Source organism: Bos mutus, chromosome 3 (assembly GCF_027580195.1).
Source record: "Bos mutus isolate GX-2022 chromosome 3, NWIPB_WYAK_1.1, whole genome shotgun sequence".
Lineage (NCBI taxonomy): Eukaryota > Metazoa > Chordata > Mammalia > Artiodactyla > Bovidae > Bos > Bos mutus.
The window spans coordinates 1,872,415-1,895,534 of NC_091619.1; the positions used below are offsets into that span (position 1 = coordinate 1,872,415).

The 23,120-nt window shown below is 40.2% G+C and overlaps 1 protein-coding gene across 1 annotated transcript in view; it reads right to left on the bottom strand.

The window, feature by feature from the left end:
- The window catches only part of SPTA1 (spectrin alpha, erythrocytic 1), an 87,268-nt gene that overhangs the window by 39,191 nt on the left and 24,957 nt on the right, over positions 1-23,120 (bottom strand). The window contains exons 16-23 of the mRNA XM_005901104.3: positions 13,402-13,645; positions 10,750-10,872; positions 6,124-6,341; positions 5,667-5,759; positions 3,762-3,899; positions 2,227-2,378; positions 1,404-1,590; positions 86-187 (exon numbers count right to left, since the gene is read on the bottom strand). Coding sequence (XP_005901166.2) covers positions 86-187; positions 1,404-1,590; positions 2,227-2,378; positions 3,762-3,899; positions 5,667-5,759; positions 6,124-6,341; positions 10,750-10,872; positions 13,402-13,645 — 1,257 coding nt within the window. The remainder of the gene's footprint in view (positions 1-85; positions 188-1,403; positions 1,591-2,226; positions 2,379-3,761; positions 3,900-5,666; positions 5,760-6,123; positions 6,342-10,749; positions 10,873-13,401; positions 13,646-23,120) is intronic.

Consider the following 23,120-nt stretch of genomic DNA (forward strand, 5'->3'; position numbering starts at 1 on the left):
GAATATGAAGTTAAATATTTTTAAGTGAGATGAAAGCTCCCCAAACTCAGCCTGGTAGTGAGAAGGAAGAAGGAGTCACAGTTACCTGCTGTATTTGAGCTCCCTCTGGTGTCAGAAGCTCTTCAAATTGAAGATCATCAGCCACCTTGTTGATATCCCTCAGTCGAGGTTCATTTGTCTTTAAATCCTAAGTGGGAAAATGTACCAAAGCAGTTTAAATTCCCTCCTCAAAAATCTTTCACTCTTGCCTGCTCACCTTTGCCCTGACTTGACTATGGATTAAAACATATTGCTAACCATACTTGTAATAAACAACAAACTGCCCTCCTCCAACCTGCCACAAAGAGGAGGACCTTTAAATTCCCTGATACTCAGTGGCTATTAAAAATGTTATTTATATGAAATATAGAGATCTCTTTCCTTAAATCTATTAAAAATCTCTCCCTGATTAAATTATACTATCAGAGGGGTCTATGCCTGAGCCAGGTAATAGTTTTTGCTACCAATACAGATTTCTCCACTTTCTGAAAAATTTCATTGTCTGGGTTATGATTTGCTTACATTAAGGTATGTTGTAAGAAACAGCCCTAGGGAACTCATCACTATGTCTATAGTGACAATATTGTTCATTTCTCGATACAATGGCCTTTCAATGAGTTTTCTCATGTAAGTCTTATTCTTAGTTTTCTTTTATTAATTGTACCCTGTTTACCCTTCCCTTTCTCTTACTTATCTCTCTCTATATATAGAGAAAGACTATTTCCTTTGACCTTTCCCATAACTAGCTCCATACGGCCATTACCTTCCTTATATATATATATATATATATATATATATATATATATAGCTTTGTACAGCTCTGAATTCCATGTGTAAGGAAAGTATCATATAGAAGAGAAAGGAAAGAAGGGAGAAGTCTATACTAATTGCTAGTTAACATAATAGAACAAATCTGAGAGAATAAAAGAGATTGAGAAGATTTTAGGTAGGCAGAAAATTAAAAATTGTCTGGCTGTCAAGTCAGATTGTTCTTCCCACCTTTCCATCCAAACCTCTACCTGATAATTAGACCTTACAAGAGTCTTACAACACCCAATCTCAACCTGAGCATCAGTATCACAGGCCAGTACAGGACAAGTTGTAAAGATTCAGGAAGACCAGTACTTCCAATAGGATGCAGGAGTGACAGGGACTGCAGGCTACAAAATCAAGGTAACTAGTTTCCTCTGCATTTTCTTTCCACTTGTAATACCTAGAGAAATATTTTAAATATGGAACTCTCTAGCTTTGGGGAGGATATTTAGCAAATATGAAATTAAGGGATTACTTAGGAGGAGATATGAGGTAAAAGGAAATGATGAAAATCCTCAGAAAGCTATCTAGAGGAGACAGCTCTTTCTTACCATTTGGAACTCATCAAACTTTTTCTGTAACTCCCAAACATCATCTAATTCCACCCCGGTGTTTTCTGCCTTTTTCTCTCGGATCCAGTCCAGCATGTCTCCTGCCTCATAGGCCAGCAAAAACTCATTGTAACGTTGCAACAGACGACGTCTGCGCTCGTCTGCCCGATGCAGGAGGGAATGGTACCTAAGTGGAGAAATAAAGAGAATGGAAAATGTGGGGAAAAAGAGACAGAAAACACGGAAGAGTACTGGTAAGAAAGGGAGAGAACAAAAGGGACAAAAAGGAAAGGGAAGAAAAATCAAAAGAAGAACAATAAAGAGGAGGAAATAAAAATGGAAGAAAAATGGCATTGAGAGCAGAGAGACACACGCTTTCTATTTAAAAACAATCAAAATGTCAGTGTCCCATTGGTGTGACTGACAATACCTCTTCATCTTTCTATAGAAGTGAAAAGTTCACATTCCTATTGACAACTGGATAGGAAATAGCCTTGTATAGTAATATACACAAACAAAGTGCTCGTAGGAGTCAGAAGACTTTTGGACAAGCTTGAAAGAGTGACAGAGTGCCAGGCAGGGAGTCAGAATATGTGACCCTAATATTGTGTGACCTTGGGCAATTTACATAATGGTGCTGGAGTTTCCTTTCCTCATTTAAAAAATAAAGGGTTTGAATTACGCTGTTTACTTTTAGCTCTTAAAATCTGTGAATTTGAAAAGCATCTTTAATCTAACAAATAATAGAATCAAGAGTTGTATCTTTGACCAGTCGGAGATGTTTGGCCAAACACTGTCCAGTTCTCCAGCCTCCAGAACTTACTGGTTCTCAATCTGTTCCTGGCGCTGGATGATGTTGCCTGGTTCTTCTCGCTTCCGTTGTGGGAGCATAGGAAACTCATCACGGGCTAGTTTCCTCACGTAGACAGCTGGCACAAAGCCCTGGTGATCATCAGTTTCTACTTTCCACCAGTCCTAAAGGAAAAGCAAATCCCCACTCCTTCCTTAAAAGCCACATTTAGAAGTTTTAAGCCTCATAACTGAGTCTCTAGGCAAAGGGACAAACTGATGATGAGAAGAAATAAACAACTGCTTATAAATTTTATGTATTACAAAGAAGATAAATCAGGAGTTGCAGGAATTTCTCTGAAATCAAGGAATCTGATATTTGATGTTAGATCCTTAACTTTGAGGAAGTTTTCAAAACCCAATGGTCATTCTCTTCATGATAGGGTATTTTGTCTACTAAAAATTCATTTAAAAAACCTATAGGGACAGAATTAAACCAGACTTCTTCTGGGTGGAGCATCTATGTATGAGAGTATTGTATAAGAACTTTTCCCCACCCTTCTCCTAGAGCCCCTAAAAATTGTGCTTTGCCTGAAATTCACCTATAAGAATGCTTCATACTTAAGTATCGCCCTGACTGTCACAGTCTTTTAGGAATGTTGCTATACTAACCACTCTGGAGTTAATATCCTCAGAGAATAATGTAGTGAAATAGGGAAGACTGAGCAAAAAGAAAAGAGGACTGGAACACAGCTTATTTGATAATGACAATCTTGCTTCCCCCCAAAATTACTTATCCTCAGAGTGAAAAATCCTGAGCTCTCTTTTTTTTCTTTTCAATTTATGAAGATTAATGAAGTATTAAAATATTTAAAATGTTACTTGAACTCTTACTTTTTTATTGAAATGTAGTTGATTTACAATGCTGTGACAATCTCTGCTGTACAGCAAAGTGACTCAGTTATACACATATACACCTTCTTTTTAAAAATATTTTTTCCATTATGTTTTACCACAGGATATTGAATATAGTTCCCTGTGCTGTGCATTAGAACCTTGATGTTTACGTGAGCTCCTATGATAAATATATTTTAAATACTGGACAATATTTTGTTACTATTCTCACAGTCATGAAGGCTAAAGAAAAATCAAGTTAACAAAAAACCTCTCCTTGACCAGGCTCCTCTTAAGCTCAGTCAATTTTTTCTATTACTAGGAACACTTGCACAGAATAGGAACAAGCAGAGACAAAGAGACAAGTTTTAATCCTGTAAACATATTATAGAATTGCCACTCATGGCTTATAAGTCTTTGGGCTAGTTACTTAAGCTCCTTGAGTCCTCACTTTGTTAAGTGTGAAATTGGTATTTTGTAATCTCAAAAGATATGTATAGGATCCTAAGCAATAGCTGGAGGGATGATATTACTCAATAAATTATGGTTATTTAAGAGAGAGAGAGCAATAGAAAAATACTGACAGGTTAAAATATACCCATATCTGGCAGGGTTGGGAGAGTCAACTGCAAGAGCCACCTTGTCGATGGGGAGAAAAGTAGAAAGGAAAGTCACCTTGCTGATGGAACTGAGCAGTGTTAAGACATCATCTTTCTTCATGGTGACTTCTCGGGAGTAGCGGGCCTCAAAGTCATACAAGGCCACAACCCTCTCTTCTGGAGCAGCCACCTCCACAGGTGCAGCTTGTTGTTCCTGAACAAAAATAGGAAGAAGAACATTCTAGTCACCCATAGGAAAGATCTTTCTGTACAACCTACCCACAGTGGGCTGTTCCTGCACCCAAAGGAGAGAGGAGCTCCTGGTTACAACCTCTTACCTGGATGCCAATAACAGAGCTATTGCAATATGATATCTTTAGAAATATCATTTCATTTTAGCACTTCTCAGGGGACAGGCAGACTGGGAAACATGTATATAGAGTGAGCAAGTAAGAATTTAATTTGTCAAAAACATATTAAATGCTCTAAGTCACCAGTCTTAAGCAGATATTAAAGGATTGCATGCATCCATGTTTCAGAAAATTGAGAAAGTGAAAGAGCCACTTCTCTCATCACCTTCTCCATTCCCTAGGTCTTTAAAGTATTTTGTAGACCAAATGTGGACTTTTCTTTTTTAGAGATGAATGGCCTACAGCACAGGGAGGGTCTAGAATTTTAATATTTGAGAAAATAAACCTAGATCAAATATCTTGTTTCTCTCTTTAGCAAGAAACCTGCCCTCCAAGATACAGTCTTTCTGATTTTCATTTCCTCCAGATATCTTATCTCTGAGAGAATGAACAAATATAATCACCCTTCATAAGTAATGACCCACATCTTTTTTCAGATGGGATGTGAAGATATACCTCCCCTTATATATCCCTCTGATTTTGTATCCTTCAAGTACTATTTCCTCATAACTTACAATTCATAAATCCACCTGTTTTTATGTAGGCACCTACAGTGCAGAGCTTGAGGAAGGCACAGCACTAAAACTCTGTAAATACTTATTGACCTAGTAAGCCTGGCAACCCACTCCAGTACTCTTGCCTGGAGAATCCCATGGAGGGAGGAGCCTGGTAGGCTATAGTCCATGGAGTCGCAAAGAGTCGGACATGACTGAGCGACTTTACTTTCTTTCTTTCTAAGCCTATGTATTTTCTACTTGCAGTATATGGGTTCAGAGCCCCTCATAAGAAAGAATTTCTTGAATGTGAAAGTGTGTCTTTTTTCTTTCCACTCTACTCAGGAAACATCCATATCATTTAGTTGATTTCTGCTTCCATCACTCTTCCAGACACTTATTTTCACTTTGCAGTCTTGCCATTCTCACAATTCTCTTGATTATTTTGTGCTTCAGAGCATTTGCTCTTATAGATTGTTCACTAGAAAAACCCATCTTCTCCTTATCTGCATAGTAAACCACCCTTACAAAACGAATTCAGATAAACTGACTTGCCTCAGCTATGAAGATTTTCCTATCCTCCAGCATTCTAATATCAAGAGAATGAAACACTTCTTTCTTTGAGATTGTTTTTCCCATTCATGTATCTATCATATGTTATTTGTTAAAATTCATGACCTAATAGACTGTAACTTTCCTTCAAGTCAGGATTATTCTTTTATTCATTCTTGCACATGGTAGACATTTAATACATGTTGGTATAAAAAATAACTAAGAAAGGAAGGAACATAAAAAGGAGAGAAATGAATAAAAGAAGTAAAAGAAAGGAAAATGGAAATATAAAAGGAAAAAGGAGACAAAAATATACCAATGAACAAATTATAACACTTATTGAGAAATTCTTTTGCTCTGAATCTCTGTAGATGCTACAAAGATGCTACAGTGCCTGCCTAAAGATTACAAGACAGTATTTTCTGATGCAATTGTTTCCTAGAATATGTAAAGTAAAAACTGGCAACAATTCCTTTTCCTCTGCAGTGGAGAATGTGATTCTTGTTATACTTAAGTCCTTCTTACCTGGCAGGCTTCTGCCTGATCCCGAAGAGCTTGCATACTGTTTCCAAAAGCCTTCAGATCCACTAGAAAGGCCTCGTGCTTCTTTAGAAGAGCCTGAATTTGTTGATGGGAAAATCATCAGAAGCAGATATAGGAAGAACACTAAACTTGCTTTATGATATACTTATTGTCCTCATTCTTATTAAAAGATACTAAATTTGCAAGATGTCTGGTCATGCATTTTGGGGGTTAGATAATCTCTAAGAAATATGGATTTCTATGGGATTAGGAAAATGTGGCATATCTTTTGGGATTTTTGTTAATTCAGATTATCCCAGTAGAGGAAGCCCAAAAGTTATAACTCTGGAAACCCCAAATGATCTAAGAAAACATAACGCTATCACACAGTCTAATTAGGTACACATTTGGTACCAGTTTGGTGAGTATTAGACAATATCTTTCCCTATGCCCTCCTTACCCCAGCTGCTTCTTCATCTGCCCCATAGTTAGTGTTGTCTACTATAGGTTCCTTCTCTCTAATCCATGCTTCTGCTTCATGAAGATCAACTAGGTACTGCTGGAATTGGACATTGGCTTCAAGATCATTCTGCCGTCTAGTAGCTCGAGCCTGGAGAGATTCCATATTCTCATTCAAACTCTTGACCCTAGAGGCCACATCTTCTGCAGCAAAATGTCCTATGAGGTAGTTACAGAAAAGGAGAGTTTTACCCTCATTAATGTCCACTATACTTTAATCTTTTTGGTAACCTGGGAGAGAGAAAAGGAGCCATGAGGATCATGCTGCATGAAGTCAATATAACATTTTACCTAAATTCCTAGGAATTGAAATGTTATATGTGAGATTAAGCACTGGTAGATGTTAATGAGGATAGAGTGTGTGTGTATGATGGTGAATTGGAAGGTACAATCTCTGATATAGGGAATGAAAACAAAATACCTACATGTGGGTACTGTTCAGAGTACTAAAAACATGCATTCTCTAGCCTAAACAGAAAAATCAGCTAATTTTAATTTCAGTTTTGTTTTGTTTTTTAATATCAATGAATCAAAATTTTTCCTTATATCATGTTAAGTACATTTTCAGAATTTGGTGAACACACCCACAGATAAATCAAGAAAATACAGTGAAGTGTTGGCAAAAATCAACCAGCAGATTTTCATTTCTGCCTATAAAGGATTTATTACTACAAGAATTATTCTCTTATCCTACACAACTAGGAAACACGACAGACTGTAAGATATAATGATTTTCAGACAATAGACAAAAGAGTGTGACTCCTGAGAGAAGGGAAAGAAATGAGCTATGCCTTTCTGAATGCCACAGCTCAGGCCTGGGGCAGTGTATACACTGTAGTGTTAAAAGGATTAGCACTATAGAACTATAGAACTATCAATAGCAATCACAATGTGCTGAGACAGACATCAGAGCTGAGGGAAGACAAGACAACTAGAACTTGTGGAGCAGAATACTGGCTAGACTGCTGTACCAGGGAGGGTGTTTTGGAAATTTGCAAAGGTCCCTTGAAGTATTTAGCTGATTATTCCTTGGCAGAAATGTACCAGGAAACTCTTAAAGGGGAAAAAAAAATAAGACTGGAAAGAAGTAGACCAAAAAACTCCTAAGGACCACAAAGTGTTGTGAATACTTAAAATTAGCTCCCAGCAAAGTGGAAAGATATGGGCTTCCCAGGTGCTGCTAGTGGTAAAGAACCCACCTGCCAATGCAGGAGACATGAATTCAATCTTTGGGTCAAGAAAATTCCCTAGAGAGTCTACGGTCTATGGGGTCACAAAGAGTTGCATACAACTGAAACAACTTGCAGAAGCAAAGTAGAAAGACATATAGTGGTCAAAATTGCCCTTTTTGAGCATATGTGATGCTGGTATGTCCCTAGCCACAGTTGAGATATCATATTCCAGTTTCAACTGCTGGTCCAATGCCTCCTGGTCCCTCGGTGGCATCTATCTGGACATGGCTCCAGCTCCACCCAACTGCCTGCAGGCACCAAATGCATGACAACTCTCACCAAACAATCAGCAAAAGAGGAATACAGCACCACCCATCAGCAAAAGCAAGTTGACTAAAGTCATACTAAGCTCACAGACATGCCAAAACACAACACCTGATATGGCTCTGCTCAACAGAGGGAAAGACTCAGCTCTACCAACCAAAGTGCAGGCACCAGTCCCTCCCACCAGGAAGCCTATAACAAACCCCTAGACCAATCTCACGCACCAGAGAGCAGACAACAGAAACAAGAGGAACTATAGCCCTGCAGCCTGTGGAAAGGAGACCATGAACACAGTAGGTTAGCCAAATGAGACAACAGAGAAATGTTTTGCAAAGTGGAAAGATATTATAATACATGGTATTATAAGGTACAAGGTACAACCCTTCTGAGCACACTACCTAGATTTAGACTAATTTAGACTAATCCTCTAAATTTGGAACCAGTCTGTTGTTCCATGTCCAATTCTAACTGTTGCTTCCTGACCTGCATACAGGTTTCTCAAGAGGCAGGTCAGGTGGTCTGGTATTCCCATCTCTTTCAGATTTTTACACAGTTTATTGTGATCCACAGAGTCAAAGACTTTGGCATAGTCAATAAAGCAGAAATAGATGCTTTTCTGGAACTCTCTTGCTTTTTCCATGACCCAGCAGATGTTGACAATTTGATCTCTGGTTCCTCTGCCTTTTCTAAAACCAGCTTGAACATCAGGAAGTTCACGGTGCACGTATTGCTGAAGCCTGGCTTGGAGAATTTTGAGCATTACTTTACTAGTGTGTGAGATGAGTGCAGTTGTTCAGTAGTTTGAGCATTCTTTGGCATTGCCTTTCTTTGGGATTGGAAGGAAAACTAATGTTTTCCAGTCCTGTGGCCACTGCTGCATTTTCCAAATTTGCTGGCATATTGACTGCAGCACATTCACATCATCATCTTTCAGGATTTGGAATAGCTCAACTGGAATTCCATCACCTCCACTAGTTTTGTTCGTAGTGATGCTTTCTAAGGCCCACTTGACTTCACATTCCAGGATGTCTGGCTCTAGTCAGTGATCACACCATCGTGATTATCTTGGCCTTGAAGATCTTTTTTGTACAGTTCTTCAGTGTATTCCTGCCATCTCTTCTTAATATCTTCTGCTTCTGTTAGGTCCATATCATTTCTGTCCTTTATTGAGCCCATCTTTGCGTGAAATGTGCCCTTGGTATCTCTAATTTTCTTGACGAAATCTCTAGTCTTTCCCATTCTGTTGTTTTCCTCTATTTCTTTGTATTGATTGCTGAGGAAGGCTTTCTTATCTCTTCTTGCTATTCTTTGGAACTCTGCATGCAGATGCTTATATCTTTCCTTAAATCCTTTGCTTTTTGCTTCTCTTCTTTTCACAGCTATTTTCAAGCCCACTACAGACAGCCATTTTGCTTCTTTGAATTTCTTTTCCATGGGGATGGTCTTGATCCCTGTCTCCTGTACAATGTCACAAACTGCTGTCCATAGTTCATCAGGTACTCTGTCTATCAGATCTAGAGCCTTAAATCTATTTCTCACTTCCACTGTATAATCATAAGGGATTTGATTTAGGTCATATGTGAATGGTCTAGTGGTTTTCTCTACTTTCTTCAGTTTAAGTCTGAATTTGGCAATAAGGAGTTCATGATCTTATTTAACTTATATGCAGAGTACATCATGAGAAACTGTGGGCTGGAAGAAGCACAAGCTGGAATCAAGATTCTGGGAGAAATATCAATAACCTCAGATATGCAGATGACACCACCCTTATGGCAGAAAGTGAAGAGGAACTCCAAAGCCTCTTGATGAAAGTGAAAGAGGAGAGTGAAAAAGTTGGCTTAAAGCTCAACATTCAGAAAACTAAGATCATGGTATCCGGTCCCATCATTTCATGGCAAATAGATGGGGAAACAGTGGAAACAGTGGCTGACTTTATTTTTCTGGGCTCAAAATCACTGCAGATGGTGACTACAGCCATGAAAGTGAAAGACATCTCCTCCTTGGAAGGAAAGTTATGACCAACCTAGATAGCATATTGAAAAGCAGAGACAATACTTTGCCAACAAAGGTCTGTGTACTCAAGGTTATGGTTTTTCCAGTGGTCATGTATGGATGTGAGTGTTGGACTATAAAGAAAGCTGAGCACAGAAGAATTGATGCTTTTGAACTGTGGTGTTGGAGAAGAGTCTTGAGAGTCCCTTGGACTGCAAGGAGATCCATCTGGTCCATTCTAAACGAGATCAGTCCTGGGTGTTCTTTGGAAGGACTGATGCTAAAGCTGAAACTCCAGTACTTTGGCCACCTCATGAGAAGAGTTAACTCATTGGAAAAGACTCTGATGCTGGGAGGGATTGGGGGCAGGAGGAGAAGTGGACGACAGAGGATGAGATGGCTGGATGGCATCACTGACTCGATGGACATGAGTTTGAGTGAAATCCCAGAGTTGGTGATGGACAGGGATGCCTGGTGTGCTGCAATTCATGGGGTCTCAAAGAGTCGGACATGACTGAGCCACTGAACTGAACTGAACTGAATCCTCTAAATTAGTTCCAGAATAAAAGCTTCCCTGGAAGAACAAAAATAAAACATATCCAAGAAGTTCTGGATCTGTGTTTCTGCAAAGCTGTAGAAACAAAGAAAACTACACCAAGTTGGTAAAAGTCAGTGATAAAAAGCTTTAAACTATCAGAGGAAAGAAGACATTATATACAAAAGAGCAAAAACAGGAATGAGAGCAGGCTTCTCACCAGAAACTATGCAAGTTAGAAGATGTGCAGCAGCATCTTTAAAATACTTAAAGACACAGTCAAACAATAAATTTGTATCCAGTGACAATGTGTTTCAAAAATGAAGGCAAAAGTAAGTCTTTTAGATTAAAGAAAAAGCCCAGAAAATCTATTATTAGCAGGACTTCACTATGAGGAAATGTTAGAGAAACTTCACCTAAAAGGAAAATTATACAGGTAAAAGCATCAATGTAGACAAAGGAATGAAGCTCTAAAGTTAGAAAAACTTCTTCCCCTAAATTTGGCAAAATGGTTGCTGGTCATTTAAATTTGAATCATACATGCCTTCCTCTATCATTTTGTTTCCCTTCTCTGTAATCATTTGGATGCGTGGCTCATGGCTGGCAATATTAGCCTGGATGACATGGTGTCTGTTCAGAAGATTCTTGGAGGTAATCAGGTCTTTGCCTAGAGATAAAAATAAAAAATTCAAGGTCATAGTTGCAGTACACAGAATAAGAAGACGTTATTCTACTTCCTTTTAACTCTTGGACCTACAAGTTCTTCCCATTGAATTCATTAAGCAGGCTTCCTAAAATTTACATTGTCTGAATTAATTATTTCTGCTTGGATTTGTTCTTCCCCTTGCCTCTTTGTACTAAGAAATTTCAATTTATTATTCTACAGAAAATGAAGAATACATCACTCTTCTCTTTGGATGATAGGTAGAAAGGCAAGTAATCCTTCAGCTCAAACTTTCAATGTATCATGCAACCAATTTCTTTCAGCACACTGCAGTATAAAAAGCAGGCTCTTCCTCTTACTAATTTCTATGGGTACCAGTAAGTTAGTAACTCATCTAAACTAACTGTTCTGCAACTTTCTTTGTAAGGATTAGAAATAATTTACAAAAGGTGCCTCACCATTGGTTAACATTAACAAACACACAATAAAAACTACATAGTATTAATTTCCTCCTTCTTCTAAAGTCTCTGGATCCAGCTACTTCATCCTCCCTGTCTCCCACCCAAGCTTCACCTCTCTTTCCTCCAAAATTTTCTTCTGTATCAGATCAGATGAGATCAGTTGCTCAGTCATGTCCGACTCTTTGTGACCCCATGAATCGCAGCACGCCAGGCCTCCCTGTCCATCACCAACTCCCAGAGTTCACTCAAACTCATGTCCATCGAGTCGGTGATGTCATCCAGCCATCTCATCCCCTGTTGTCCCCTTCTCCTCCTGCCCCCAATCCCTCCCAGCATCAGAGCCTTTTCCAATGATTCAACTCTTCGCATGAGGTGGCCAAAGTACTGGAGTGTCAGCTTTAGCATCATTCCTTCCAAAGAAATCCCAGGGCTGATCTCCTTCAGAATGGACTGGTTGACCTCCTTGCAGTCCAAGAGACTCTCAAGAGTCTTCTCCAACACCACAGTTCAAAAGCATCAATTCTTCTGTGCTCAGCTTTCTTTATAGTCCAACTCTCACATCCATACATGACCACAGGAAAAACCATAGCCTTGACTAGATGGACCTTTGTTGGCAAAGTAATGTCTCTGCTTTTGAATATGCTATCTAGGTTGGTCATAACTTTCCTTCCAAGGAATAAGCGTCTTTTAATTTCATGGCTGCAGTCACCATCTGTAGTGATTTTGGAGCCCAGAAAAATAAAGTCTGACACTGTTTCCACTGTTTCCCCATCTATTTCCCATGAAGTGGTGGGACCGTATGCCATGATCTTCATTTTCTGTATACTTCACACTAAATGTCTGCAAATCTCTATGCTCATCTCTCCTTCAAAGATATCTTTTCTCTTCTAGGAAATTTTCCCAGACTAGTTCCTCCTGTTATCATGGTCCAGTCTCTCACAGATGTGACCAATATATGTAAATTAAGTTTACATTATATCTGTGTGCACTTTTTTACCTATTTCAATGCAAGTGTCCTGGCTTTAACAATGGTAAACCAATAGCTTCAAAAGGAAAAAAAATGTACTATATCTGCTGTTTCATTCCTTTTATCTTTGTAATAGCTGATATATTAATATATCCTTGTGAAAACTCCCCTTATAAAAGGGAACTACTGACAACGTAGACAGAAACACTTGGTACCTCAAACATTAACCATGACCACTCAGCCAAGGACCTTAACAATAACTTAAGTTAGAGCAAGTAGCAAAAAGCTGGTCATACTTTAGCTCTTCCCAGAGACCTTAAATCTGTGGCATTCTTCATGTTTGGTTTTGGGAGGTAAACTTCTCATATACATTTTTTTTTTTTTTTTTAAATTTTTTTATATGGTTTTATTTTTTTTCTCTAATTTTATTTTATTTTTAAACTTTATATAATTGTATTTTTTTTTGCCAAATATCAAAATGAATCCATACAGGTATACATGTGTTCCCCATCCCGAACCCTCCTCCCTCCTCCCTCCCCATACCATCCTCTGGGCCGTCCCAGTGCACCAGCCCCAAGCATCCAGCATCATGCATCAAACCTGGACTGGCAACTGTTTTCCTACATGATATTTTTACATGTTTCATTGCCATTCTCCCAAATCTTCCCACCCTCTCCCTCTCCCACAGAGTCCATAAGACTGTTCTATACATCAGTGTCTCTTTTGCTGTCTCAGTTACCGGGGGTTATTTTACCATCTTTGCGTTAGTATACTGTATTTATGTTTTTCCTTCTGGCTTACTTCACTCTGTATAATAGGCTCCAGTTTCATTCATTAGAACTGATTCAAATGTATTCTTTTTAATGGCTGAGTAATACTCCATTGTGTATATGTACCACAGCTTTCTTATCCATTCATCTGCAATTTTTATAAAATCTTTTTTTTTTTTTTTTTTTGTCTTTGAAAGCCTGAAAATTTTTCAAGTGTCTAAGGGGAAAAAGCTGAGAATAAACTTAGTTACTGTGCCCCTGATCTTTCAAACCATCTGTAGACCTTGGTCTTCTTCTTCTGGCTCTGCCTGCTGGTGCTGTATGACTTACTAACCAAGGTAGGTGGAAGCCACTGAGGGTACTGTCTCTTGGATCCAGGCCTCCTCATCCTCTGTATCTCTTTGGATCTGGTACAGGTGGAAAAGGTCAATGAGCTTATTCTTCCGGTAGGCCAGTCGCTCCTTCAGGGCTTCAAACCGGGATACCAGGTACTCTTGCCTTTCCCGTATGTTCCCAGCATCGGGATGGATGATTTCTTCAAAATATGTCACCAGGTCTGTGAGGGTGTCCACCTGATCCTAAGGGAGAAATAGAAAGGGGGTCAGAAAGTTCCATCATTTAGTAAGAAAAGAATGAGAGTTTGGTATCTGGTATCTGGGGTGGGGGTGGGGGGTTGGTGTTGGGCAGGGAGTGATAAGGAGAATCAGCTCCCATATGTGCTTGTGTTTAAACTTCTAAATCAAATCAGTGAAATAGAGTGGGAGAAGTTGCTACACTAAGAACCAATTCATTATGCCAAAAGCTATTTATAGAAAAATAGTTCTGAAATAACATGTGGTTGTTTAAATCATGTCTGGCTCTTTTTCAATACCTTGGACTGTAGCCCACCAGGCTCCTCTATCCATGGAATTTCTCAGGCAAGAATATTGGAATGGATGTCATTTCCTTCTCCAGGGGATCCTCCCCACCCAGGGATCAAACCCACATCTCCTGCACTGGCAGGTGGATTCTTTACCACTGAGCCACTGGGAAGCCCCAAAGTCATGTGCTAGAAAGGACAAAATATTTATAGAGGGCACCAGAGAAATCAGGGAAACCAGAACTACAAAGCCTTCTTTGATTGGGAGTGTTGCTAAATCAAGGCCCCAAAGAAGAATAGGAGGCTTTTTCTATCACAATCCCCCTTCCAACTCCTTTCTTGTCCTTTATAAAGAGCTATTATTGTTTGATGCAGAGCAGGAACAATGCCTGTGAGATGAAATGTGGCTCTGCAAGATAAGTGTCAGAACCCCAAAAAGATAAACTCAAAGGCTTTTCTTTGGCTATTGGTTGTACAAATCTAAGGAAATAACTGTTCCCATTTGACTTATACATGAGAAAGGAGAAAAACAGAAGCAGAAGTTTGAAGAATCTTCCTAGAAATAAAATTTTAATCATATTACTGCACAGTAAAATAGATACAAGAGATTCATTTCATCTTTATTAACGAGGTCAACTATGACTGTCTAGCAGTAGCACAGTATCCAGAAGCTTTGTTTTCTGCTTGTTTCATTTTGTTGTTGGGATGGGCAGTTGATGATAAAAGAAGTTATTCTAAAAGATGTATGTATAGCATGTATTTGTTTTATTTATCTTAGTTTGCCATTCTGTGCTCAACCTACACAGGGTTTGCTCTATCTCTCCTCTATTTGGAACAAACCAATGATTATCAATAGCTTCTTAGAGTGTATACTCACTTCTCAATAAAAAATTAAAGACTCCATAGAGAGTTAAAATTAAAATCTTCTACTAGCCAACTGTTCTCATCTCTTAGGACAGTTTAACTTCAAAAAACAACATTGTATAATACAGTGATTTTAAAGCATCATAATTGTCATCATGATTATGGTACCACTGTACTATTTGAGATGACAAGAGTGAATGTCGACATTCTAGGAATCAGCGAAATAAAATAAACTGAAATGGGTGAATTTAACTAAGATAACCATTATATCTACCTCTGTGGGCAGGAATCCCTCAGAAGAAATGGAGTAGCCATCATGGTCAACAAAAGAGTCTGAAATGAAGTAATCTCATTCAGATGCAATCTCAAAAATGACTGAATGATCTCTGTTCGCTTCCAAGGCAAACCATTCAATATCATAATGCCCCAACCAGTAACGCTGAAGAAGCTGAGGTTGAACAGTTCTATGAAGATCTACAAGACTTTTTAGAACTAACACCCCCAAAATATGTCCTTTTCATTATAGGGGAATGGAATGTAAAAGGAGGAAATCAAGAAACACCTGGAGTAACAGGCAAATTTGACCTTGGAATACAGAATGAAGCAGGGCAAAGACTAATAGTGTTTTGCCAAGAAAATGCACTGGTCATAGCAAACACCCTCTTCCAACAACACAAGAGAAGAACGCATGGACATCACCAGATGGTCAACACTGAAATCAGATTGATTATATTCTTTGCAGCCAAAGATGGAGGAGCTTTATACAGTCAACAAAATCAAGACCAGGAGCTGATTGGCTCAGATCATGAACTTCTTATTGCCAAATTCAGACTGAAATTGAAAAAAAGTAGGGAAAACCACTAGACCATTCAGGTATGATCTAAATCAAATACCTCATGATTATACAGTGGAAGTGAGAAGTAGATTTAAGGGACTAGATCTGATAGAGTGCCTGATGAACTATGGACTGAGGTTCGTGACATTGTACAGGACCTTCCAGATGGAAAAGAAATGCAAAAAAGCAAAATGGCTGTCTGAGGTGGCCTTACAAATAGCTGTGAAAAGAAGAGAAGTGAAAAGCAAAGGAGAAAAGGAAAGATATAGAATCTGAATGCAGAGTTCCAAAGAATAGCAAGGAGATAAGAAAGCCTTCCTCAGCGACCAATGCAAAGAAATAGAGGAAAACAACAGAATGGGAAAGACTAGAGATCTCTTCAAGAAAATTAGAGATATCAAGGGAATATTTCATACAAAGATGGGCTCGATAAAAGACAGAAATGGTATGGACCTAACAGAAGCAGAAGATATTAAGAAGAGTTGGCAGGAAAACACAGAAGAACTGTACAAAAAAGATCTTCACGACCAAGATAATCATGATGGTGTGATCACTCACCTAGAGCCAGACATCCTGGAATGTGAAGTCAAGTGGGCCTTAGAAAGCATCATTACGAACAAAGCTGGTGGAGGTAATGGAATTCCAGTTGAGCTATTCCAAATCCTGAAAGATGATGCTGTGAAAGTGCTGCACTCAATATGCCAGCAAATTTGGAAAACTCAGCAGTGGCCACAGGACTGGAAAAGGTCAGTTTTCCTTCCAATCCCAAAGAAAGGCAATGCCAAAGAATGCTCAAACTACCACACAATTGCACTCATCTCACATGCTAGTAAAGTAATGCTCAAATTCTCCAAGCCAGGCTTCAGCAATATGTGAACCGTGAACTTCCAGATGTTCAAGCTGGTTTGAGAAAAGGCAGAGGATCCAGAGATCAAATTGCCAACATCCGCTGGATCACTGAAAAAGCAATAGAGTTCCAGAAAAACATCTATTTCTGCTTTATTGACTATGCCAAAGCCTTTGACTGTGTGGATCAAAATAAACTGTGGAAATTCTTCAAGAGATGGGAATGCCAGATCACCTGACCTGCCTCTTGAGAAACCTGTATGCAGGTCAGGAAGCAACAGTTAGAACTGGACATGGAACAACAGACTGGTTCCAAAGAGGAAAAGGAGTACGTCAAAGCTGTATATTGCCACCTTGCTATTTTAACTTATATGCAGAGTACATCATGAGAAACTGTGGGCTGGAAGAAGCACAAACTGGAATCAAGATTCTGGGAGAAATATCTATAACCTCAGATATGCAGATGACACCACCCTTATGTCAGAAAGTGAAGAGGAACTCAAAAGCCTCTTGATGAAAGTGAAAGTGGAGAGTGAAAAAGTTGGCTTAAAGCTCAACATACAGAAAATGAAGATCATGGCATCTGGTCCCATCACTTCATGGGAAGTAGATGGGGAAACAGTGTCAGACTTTATTTTTCTGGGCCCCAAAATCACTGCAGATGGTGACTGTAGCCATGAAATTAAAAGACGCTTACTCCTTGGAAGGAAAGTTATGACCAACCTAGATAGCATATTCCAAAGCAGAGACATTACTTTGCCAACAAAGGTCCGTCTAGTCAAGGCTATGGTTTTTCCAGTAATCATGTACGGATGTGAGAGTTGGACTGTGAAGAAAGCTGAGTGCCAAAGAATTGATGCTTTTGAACTGTGGTGTTGGAGAAGACTCTCGAGAGTCCCTTGGACTGCAAGGAGATCCAACCAGTCCATTCTGAAGGAGATCAGTCCTGGGATTTCTTTGGAAGGAATGATGCTAAAGCTGAAACTTCAGTACTTTGGCCACCACATGCAAAGAGTTGACTCATTGGAAAAGACTGATACTAGGAGGGATTGCGGGCAGGAGGAGAAGGGGATGACAGAGGATGAGATGGCTGGATGGCATCACTAACTCAATTGGATGTGAGTCTGAGTGAACTCCAGGAGTTGGTGATGGACAGGGAAGCCTGGCATGCTGCAATTCATGGGGTTGCAAAGAGTCGGACACGACTGAGCGACTGAACTGAACTGTACTATTTGAAAACTAAGGCAGTGCATGATGCCTCAGACTAAAGAGATAGACTTGGCTGAGGGTCAGTTGCTATTTTATCCAGTTCTCCACATGTTGCAATATTAGTTTCTTCATGTATACAATAAAGACTTTAGAGCATCTGTATGGATGTGAGAGTTGGACTGTTAAGAAAGCTGAGCGTCAAAGAATTGATGCTTCTGAACTGTGGTGTTAGAGAACACTCTTGCGAGTTCCTTGGACTGCAAGGAGATCCAGCCAGTCCATTCTGAAGGAGATCAGCCCTGGGATTTCTTTGGAAGGAATGATGCTAAAGCTGAAACTCCAGTACTTTGGCCACCTCATGTGAAGAGTTGACTCATTGGAAAAGACTCTGATGCTGGGAGGGATTGGGGGCAGGAGGAAAAGGGGCCGACAGAGGATGAGATGTCTGGATGGCATCACTGACTCGATGGATGTGAGTCTTAGTGAACTCCGGGAGTTGGTGATGGACAGGAGGCCTGGCGTGCTGCAATTCATGGGGTCACAAAGAGTCAGACATGACTGAGCGACTGAACTGAACTGAACTGAACTGAGAGAATACTTATGACCTTTTCCAGCTTTGATAGTCCATATCTAAAATTTCTTTTGCAAGCATCGTATCTTAGCCTCTACTACAACTAGGAGTATAACCAAGCAGGACCCTACACGCCTTCCTGGGACAAATCCCTCCCCCATACCTTCTGTTTAGCTCCTTTCTGAAGTAGTCAGATAATATCTGATGCATATTTCCTGAAGTTTTCAGATGCTAAAACCACTACCAAATAGAAGAAATTAACTTGAAATTAGCTTGAGGATCATGAGCAGTAGTCCACAGACCTTCTGGTACATAAGGCTTGATAATATTAACTGCTCTCAATACAATACAAGCTTGGATTCTGGGATGAGAAATTGAGTCAACTAGAAGTTGATTTCCATTGAATTCTCTAGAAACTCACATAGAGTATCTCTGCTGCAGGGAGGAAACCAATTTGACTCCATGTTGGAAACTGTTCTTTGACTTGTTTTTCATTGCTTTTGTTATTATAATCATACTTAACGGCTTTCCTGGAGGACCCTGCCCCTTCGCATGACTGTAAACTAAAGTGCCTTTGTTCAGCTTACTGACAGATAGCTTGTCCCTGCCCACCTGTGAATAGAAGAGATTAACCCATCATTTCTGCAGGCTGGAAATTCTCTTGGAGATGTTTTGCAAGACTGAAGCCCCTTTCAATTTACTTCCCCACTGTCTCTCCCTCTCTATTCTGCCTTTTGACTTTAGTTCCTCATTGCTTCTTTCTCTCTGATCCATAAAAGAACCTGACACCCAGACCCCAATAAGATGGCTATTTTGAGGCACCAGCCTACCATTTTCTCAGTCTGCTGGCTCCTCGATTAAAGTCTCTTCCTTGCCGCAACATCTCATCTCTTGGATTCATTGGCCTGTTATGTGACGAGCTTGGACTCAGTAACCTCTATACTCTAAAAACTTACTGGATAAATTTACTTAAAAAAATAGTCTGGAGGTGGTCACAAGATGGCAGAGGAATAGGACAGGGAGACCACTTTCTCCCCACAAATTCATCAAAAGAACATTTAAACGCTGAGTAAATTCCACAAAACAAATTCTGAATGCTGGCAGAGGACATCAGGCACCCAGAAAAGCAGCCCATTGCCTTTGAAAGGAGATAGGAAAAAATACACAAGACAAAAAGAAAGACAAAAGAGGTAGGGATGGAGTTCCGCCCCGTAAGGGAGTCTTAAAAAGAGAGAAGTTTCCAAATACCAGGAAACACTCTCACTGTCGAGTCTGTGGTAAGCCTTGGAACCACAGAGGGCAACATAACTGGGAGGAAAAATAAATAAATAATTAAAACCCACAGATTATGTGCCCAACGGTAACTCCCCCAGCGGAGAAGCAATGCAGACGCCTGCACCTGCCACTAGCAAGCGAGGGCTAGGCACGGAGGTGTGGGCTGCACTGCTTAGAGTAAGGACTGGGCCTGAATGCCGCGAGGGCAATCTGAGTGAACTAACTTGGGCTAGCAAACCAGACTGTGGGATAGCTACCACGCAAAAAGCCCTAACCTAAATGGCACCCCACTCCAGTACTCTTGCCTGGAAAATCCCATGGATGGAGGAGGCTGGTAGGCTGCAGTCCATGGGGTCACTGAGGGTCAGACAGGACTGAACGACTTCACTTTCACTTTTCACTTTCACGCATTGGAGAAGGAAATGGCAACCCACTCCAGTATTCTTGCCTGGAGAATCCCAGGGATGGGGGAGCCTGGTGGGCTGCCATCTATGGGGTCACACAGAGTCGGACATGCCTGAAGCGGTTTAGCAGGGAAGACACCTTCAGGCCTGCTCACAGAACAAAGGACTGAACAGAGCTAGCCCGCTGCAGATCATCCCCCTCTGGTGACAAGCAGCCAGAGCCAGAAGAGGGCAATTGCAGCCCCAGAGAGGCCTTATCTACCAAACTGCAAGCAGGATTCTTTGCTAACTAAGATTTCTTGGGGTTCTGGAAGGTCAACATCCGCCTGAGAAGGTGCACAGGTTGTACACCCAGAAAACTGAGTGGCAGGGATGGGGCAGGCGATAAGTTGCAGTGACTGTGCTCGCCAAACACCTCATCACCTGAGCTGCTTGGGCCTGGGAAGGGCACAAAATGCAGGCCCAACCGAGTCTGCACCTCTCAGGACTACTTGAGTGCCTGAACCTGAGCAGCTTAGACCTGGGAGGTGCATGTAGCCCAGGGCCAGCCTCAGATGGTTCCCAGTGGAGGAACCTAGAGCCTGAGCAGTGTGGGTAGAGAGGTCACACGCACCGTGAGTGGGGGCAGGCCCAGTGTGACTGAGACTTTTCGAGCACACGCCAGTGTTATTTGTTTGCAGCATCCCTCCCTCCCCACAACACGGCTGAACAAGTGAGCCTAAAAAAGTGTCAACCACCGCCCCCTTGTGTCAAGGTGGAAATTAGACACTGAAGAGACCAGCAAGCAGAAGAAGCTAAAACAGAGGGAACCGCCTTGGAAGTGACAGGTGCAATAGATTAAAACCCTGTAGTTAGTACCAACTACATAGTAAGGAGCCTATAGATCTTGAGAAATATAAGCTGAACCAAGAAACTATCCAAAAATGAACTGACCCCACACTGCCCACAACACCAGAGAAGGTCCTAGATATATTTTTTATTATTTTTACTATCATTCTTTTTTTTTAATTTTTAAATCCTCTATTACTCCTTTATTTTCATTTTTATAACCTACTATTGAAAAAAAAAAAAAAAGAGACCCTATTTTTTAAAGCAAACTTCATATATATATATATATTTTTTTATATAATTTTTGTGACTTTTTTTTTTTTTCTTTAATGTACTTTTTGAAAATCCAGCCTCTACTCTAGATTTTTAATCTTTGCTTTTTGGTATTTGTTATCAATTTTGTACTTTTAAGAACCCAATCTTCAGTGCCCATTTTTACTTGGGCATGAGATTACTGGCTTGACTGCTCTCTCCCCCTTTGGACTCTCCTTTTTCTCCACCAGGTCACCTCTGTCTCATCCCTCCCCCTTCTCTTCTGTACCCAACTCTGTGAATCTCTTTGTGTGTTCCAGATGGTGGAGAACACTTAGGGGACTGATTACTGGCTGGATCTGTCTCTATCCTTTTGATTTCCCACTTTATCCTCTTGGCCACCTCTGTCTCCTTCCTCCTTCTTCTCTTCTCTATACAACTCTGTGAACATCTCTGAGTGGTCCAGACTGTGGAGCGCACATAAGGAAGTGATTACTGGATAGCTTGCTCTCTCCTCTTTTGATTCCACTTCATCTCACTCGGGTCACCTCTAACTCCCTCCTCCCTCTTCTCTTCTCCATGTAACTCTGTGAACCTTTCTGGGTGTCCCTCACTGTGGAGAAACTTTTTATCTTTAACCTAGATGTTTTATCAATGGTGCTGTATAAATGGAGAAGTCTTGAGGCTACTGTAAAAATAAGACTGAAAACCTGAAGCAGGAGGCTTAACTCCAAGTTCTGAGAACACCATAGAACTCCTGACTCCAGGGAACATTAATCGACAGGAGCTCATCAAACACCTCATACCTACACTGAAACCAAGCAGCACCCAAGGGCCAACAAGTTCCAGAGCAAGACATACCATGCAAATTCTCCAGCAACACAGGAACACAGCCCTGAGCTTCAATATACAGGCTGCCCAAAGTCACTCCAAATCCATTGACATCTCATAACTCATTACTGGACACTTCATTGCACTCCAGAGAGAAGAAATACAGCTCCACCCACCAGAACACCAAGACAAGCTTCCCTAACCAGGAAACATTACAAGCCATCCACACAACCACACCCACAGTGAGGAAACACCACAATAAAGAGAACTCCACAAACTGCCAGAATACAGAAAGGCCACCCCAAACACAACAATATAAACAAGATGAAGAGACAGAGGAATACCCAGCAGGTAAAGTAACAGGATAAATACCCACCAAACCAAACAAAAGAGGAAGAGATAGGGAATCTACCTGATAAAAAATTCTGAATAATGATAGTGAAAAGGATTCAAAATCTTGAAAACAAAATGTAATCACAGATAAATATCCTGGAGACAAGGATTGAGAAGATGCAAGCAAGGTTTAACAAAGATCTATAAATAATGAAAAAGAGTCAATATATAATGAATAATGCGATAAATGATATCAAAAACACTCTGGAGAGAACAAATAGTAAAATAACAGACGCAGAAGATAGGATTAGTGAGGTAGAAGATAGAATGGTAGAAATAAATGAATCAGAGGAGAAAAAAGAAAAATGAATTAAAAGAAATGAGGACAGTCTCAGAGACCTCTGGGACAATGTTAAACGCCCCAACATTTGAATCATAGGAGTCCCAGAAGAAGAAGACAAAAAGAAAGACCAGGAGAAAATACTTGAGATAATTGTTGAAAACTTCCCTAAAATGTGGAAGGAAATAATCACCCAAGTCCAAGAAACCCAGAGAGTCCCAAACAGGATAAACCCAAGGCAAAACACCCCAAGACACATATTAATCAAATTAACAAAGATCAAACACAAAGAACAAATATGAAAAGTAGCAAGGGAAAACTAACAAATAACCCACAAGGGGATTCCCATAAGGATAACAGCTGACCTTTCAATAGAAACTCTTCAGGCCAGAAGAGAATGGCAGGACATACTTAAAGTGATGAAAGAGAAAAACCTACAGTCCAGATTACTGTACCCAGCAAGGATCTCATTCAAATATGAAGGAGAAATCAAAAGCTTTACGGACAAGCAAAAGCTAAGAGAATTCAGCACCACCAAACCAGCTCTCCAACAAATGCTAAAGGATATTCTCTAGACAGGCAACACACAAAGGGAGTATAAACTCA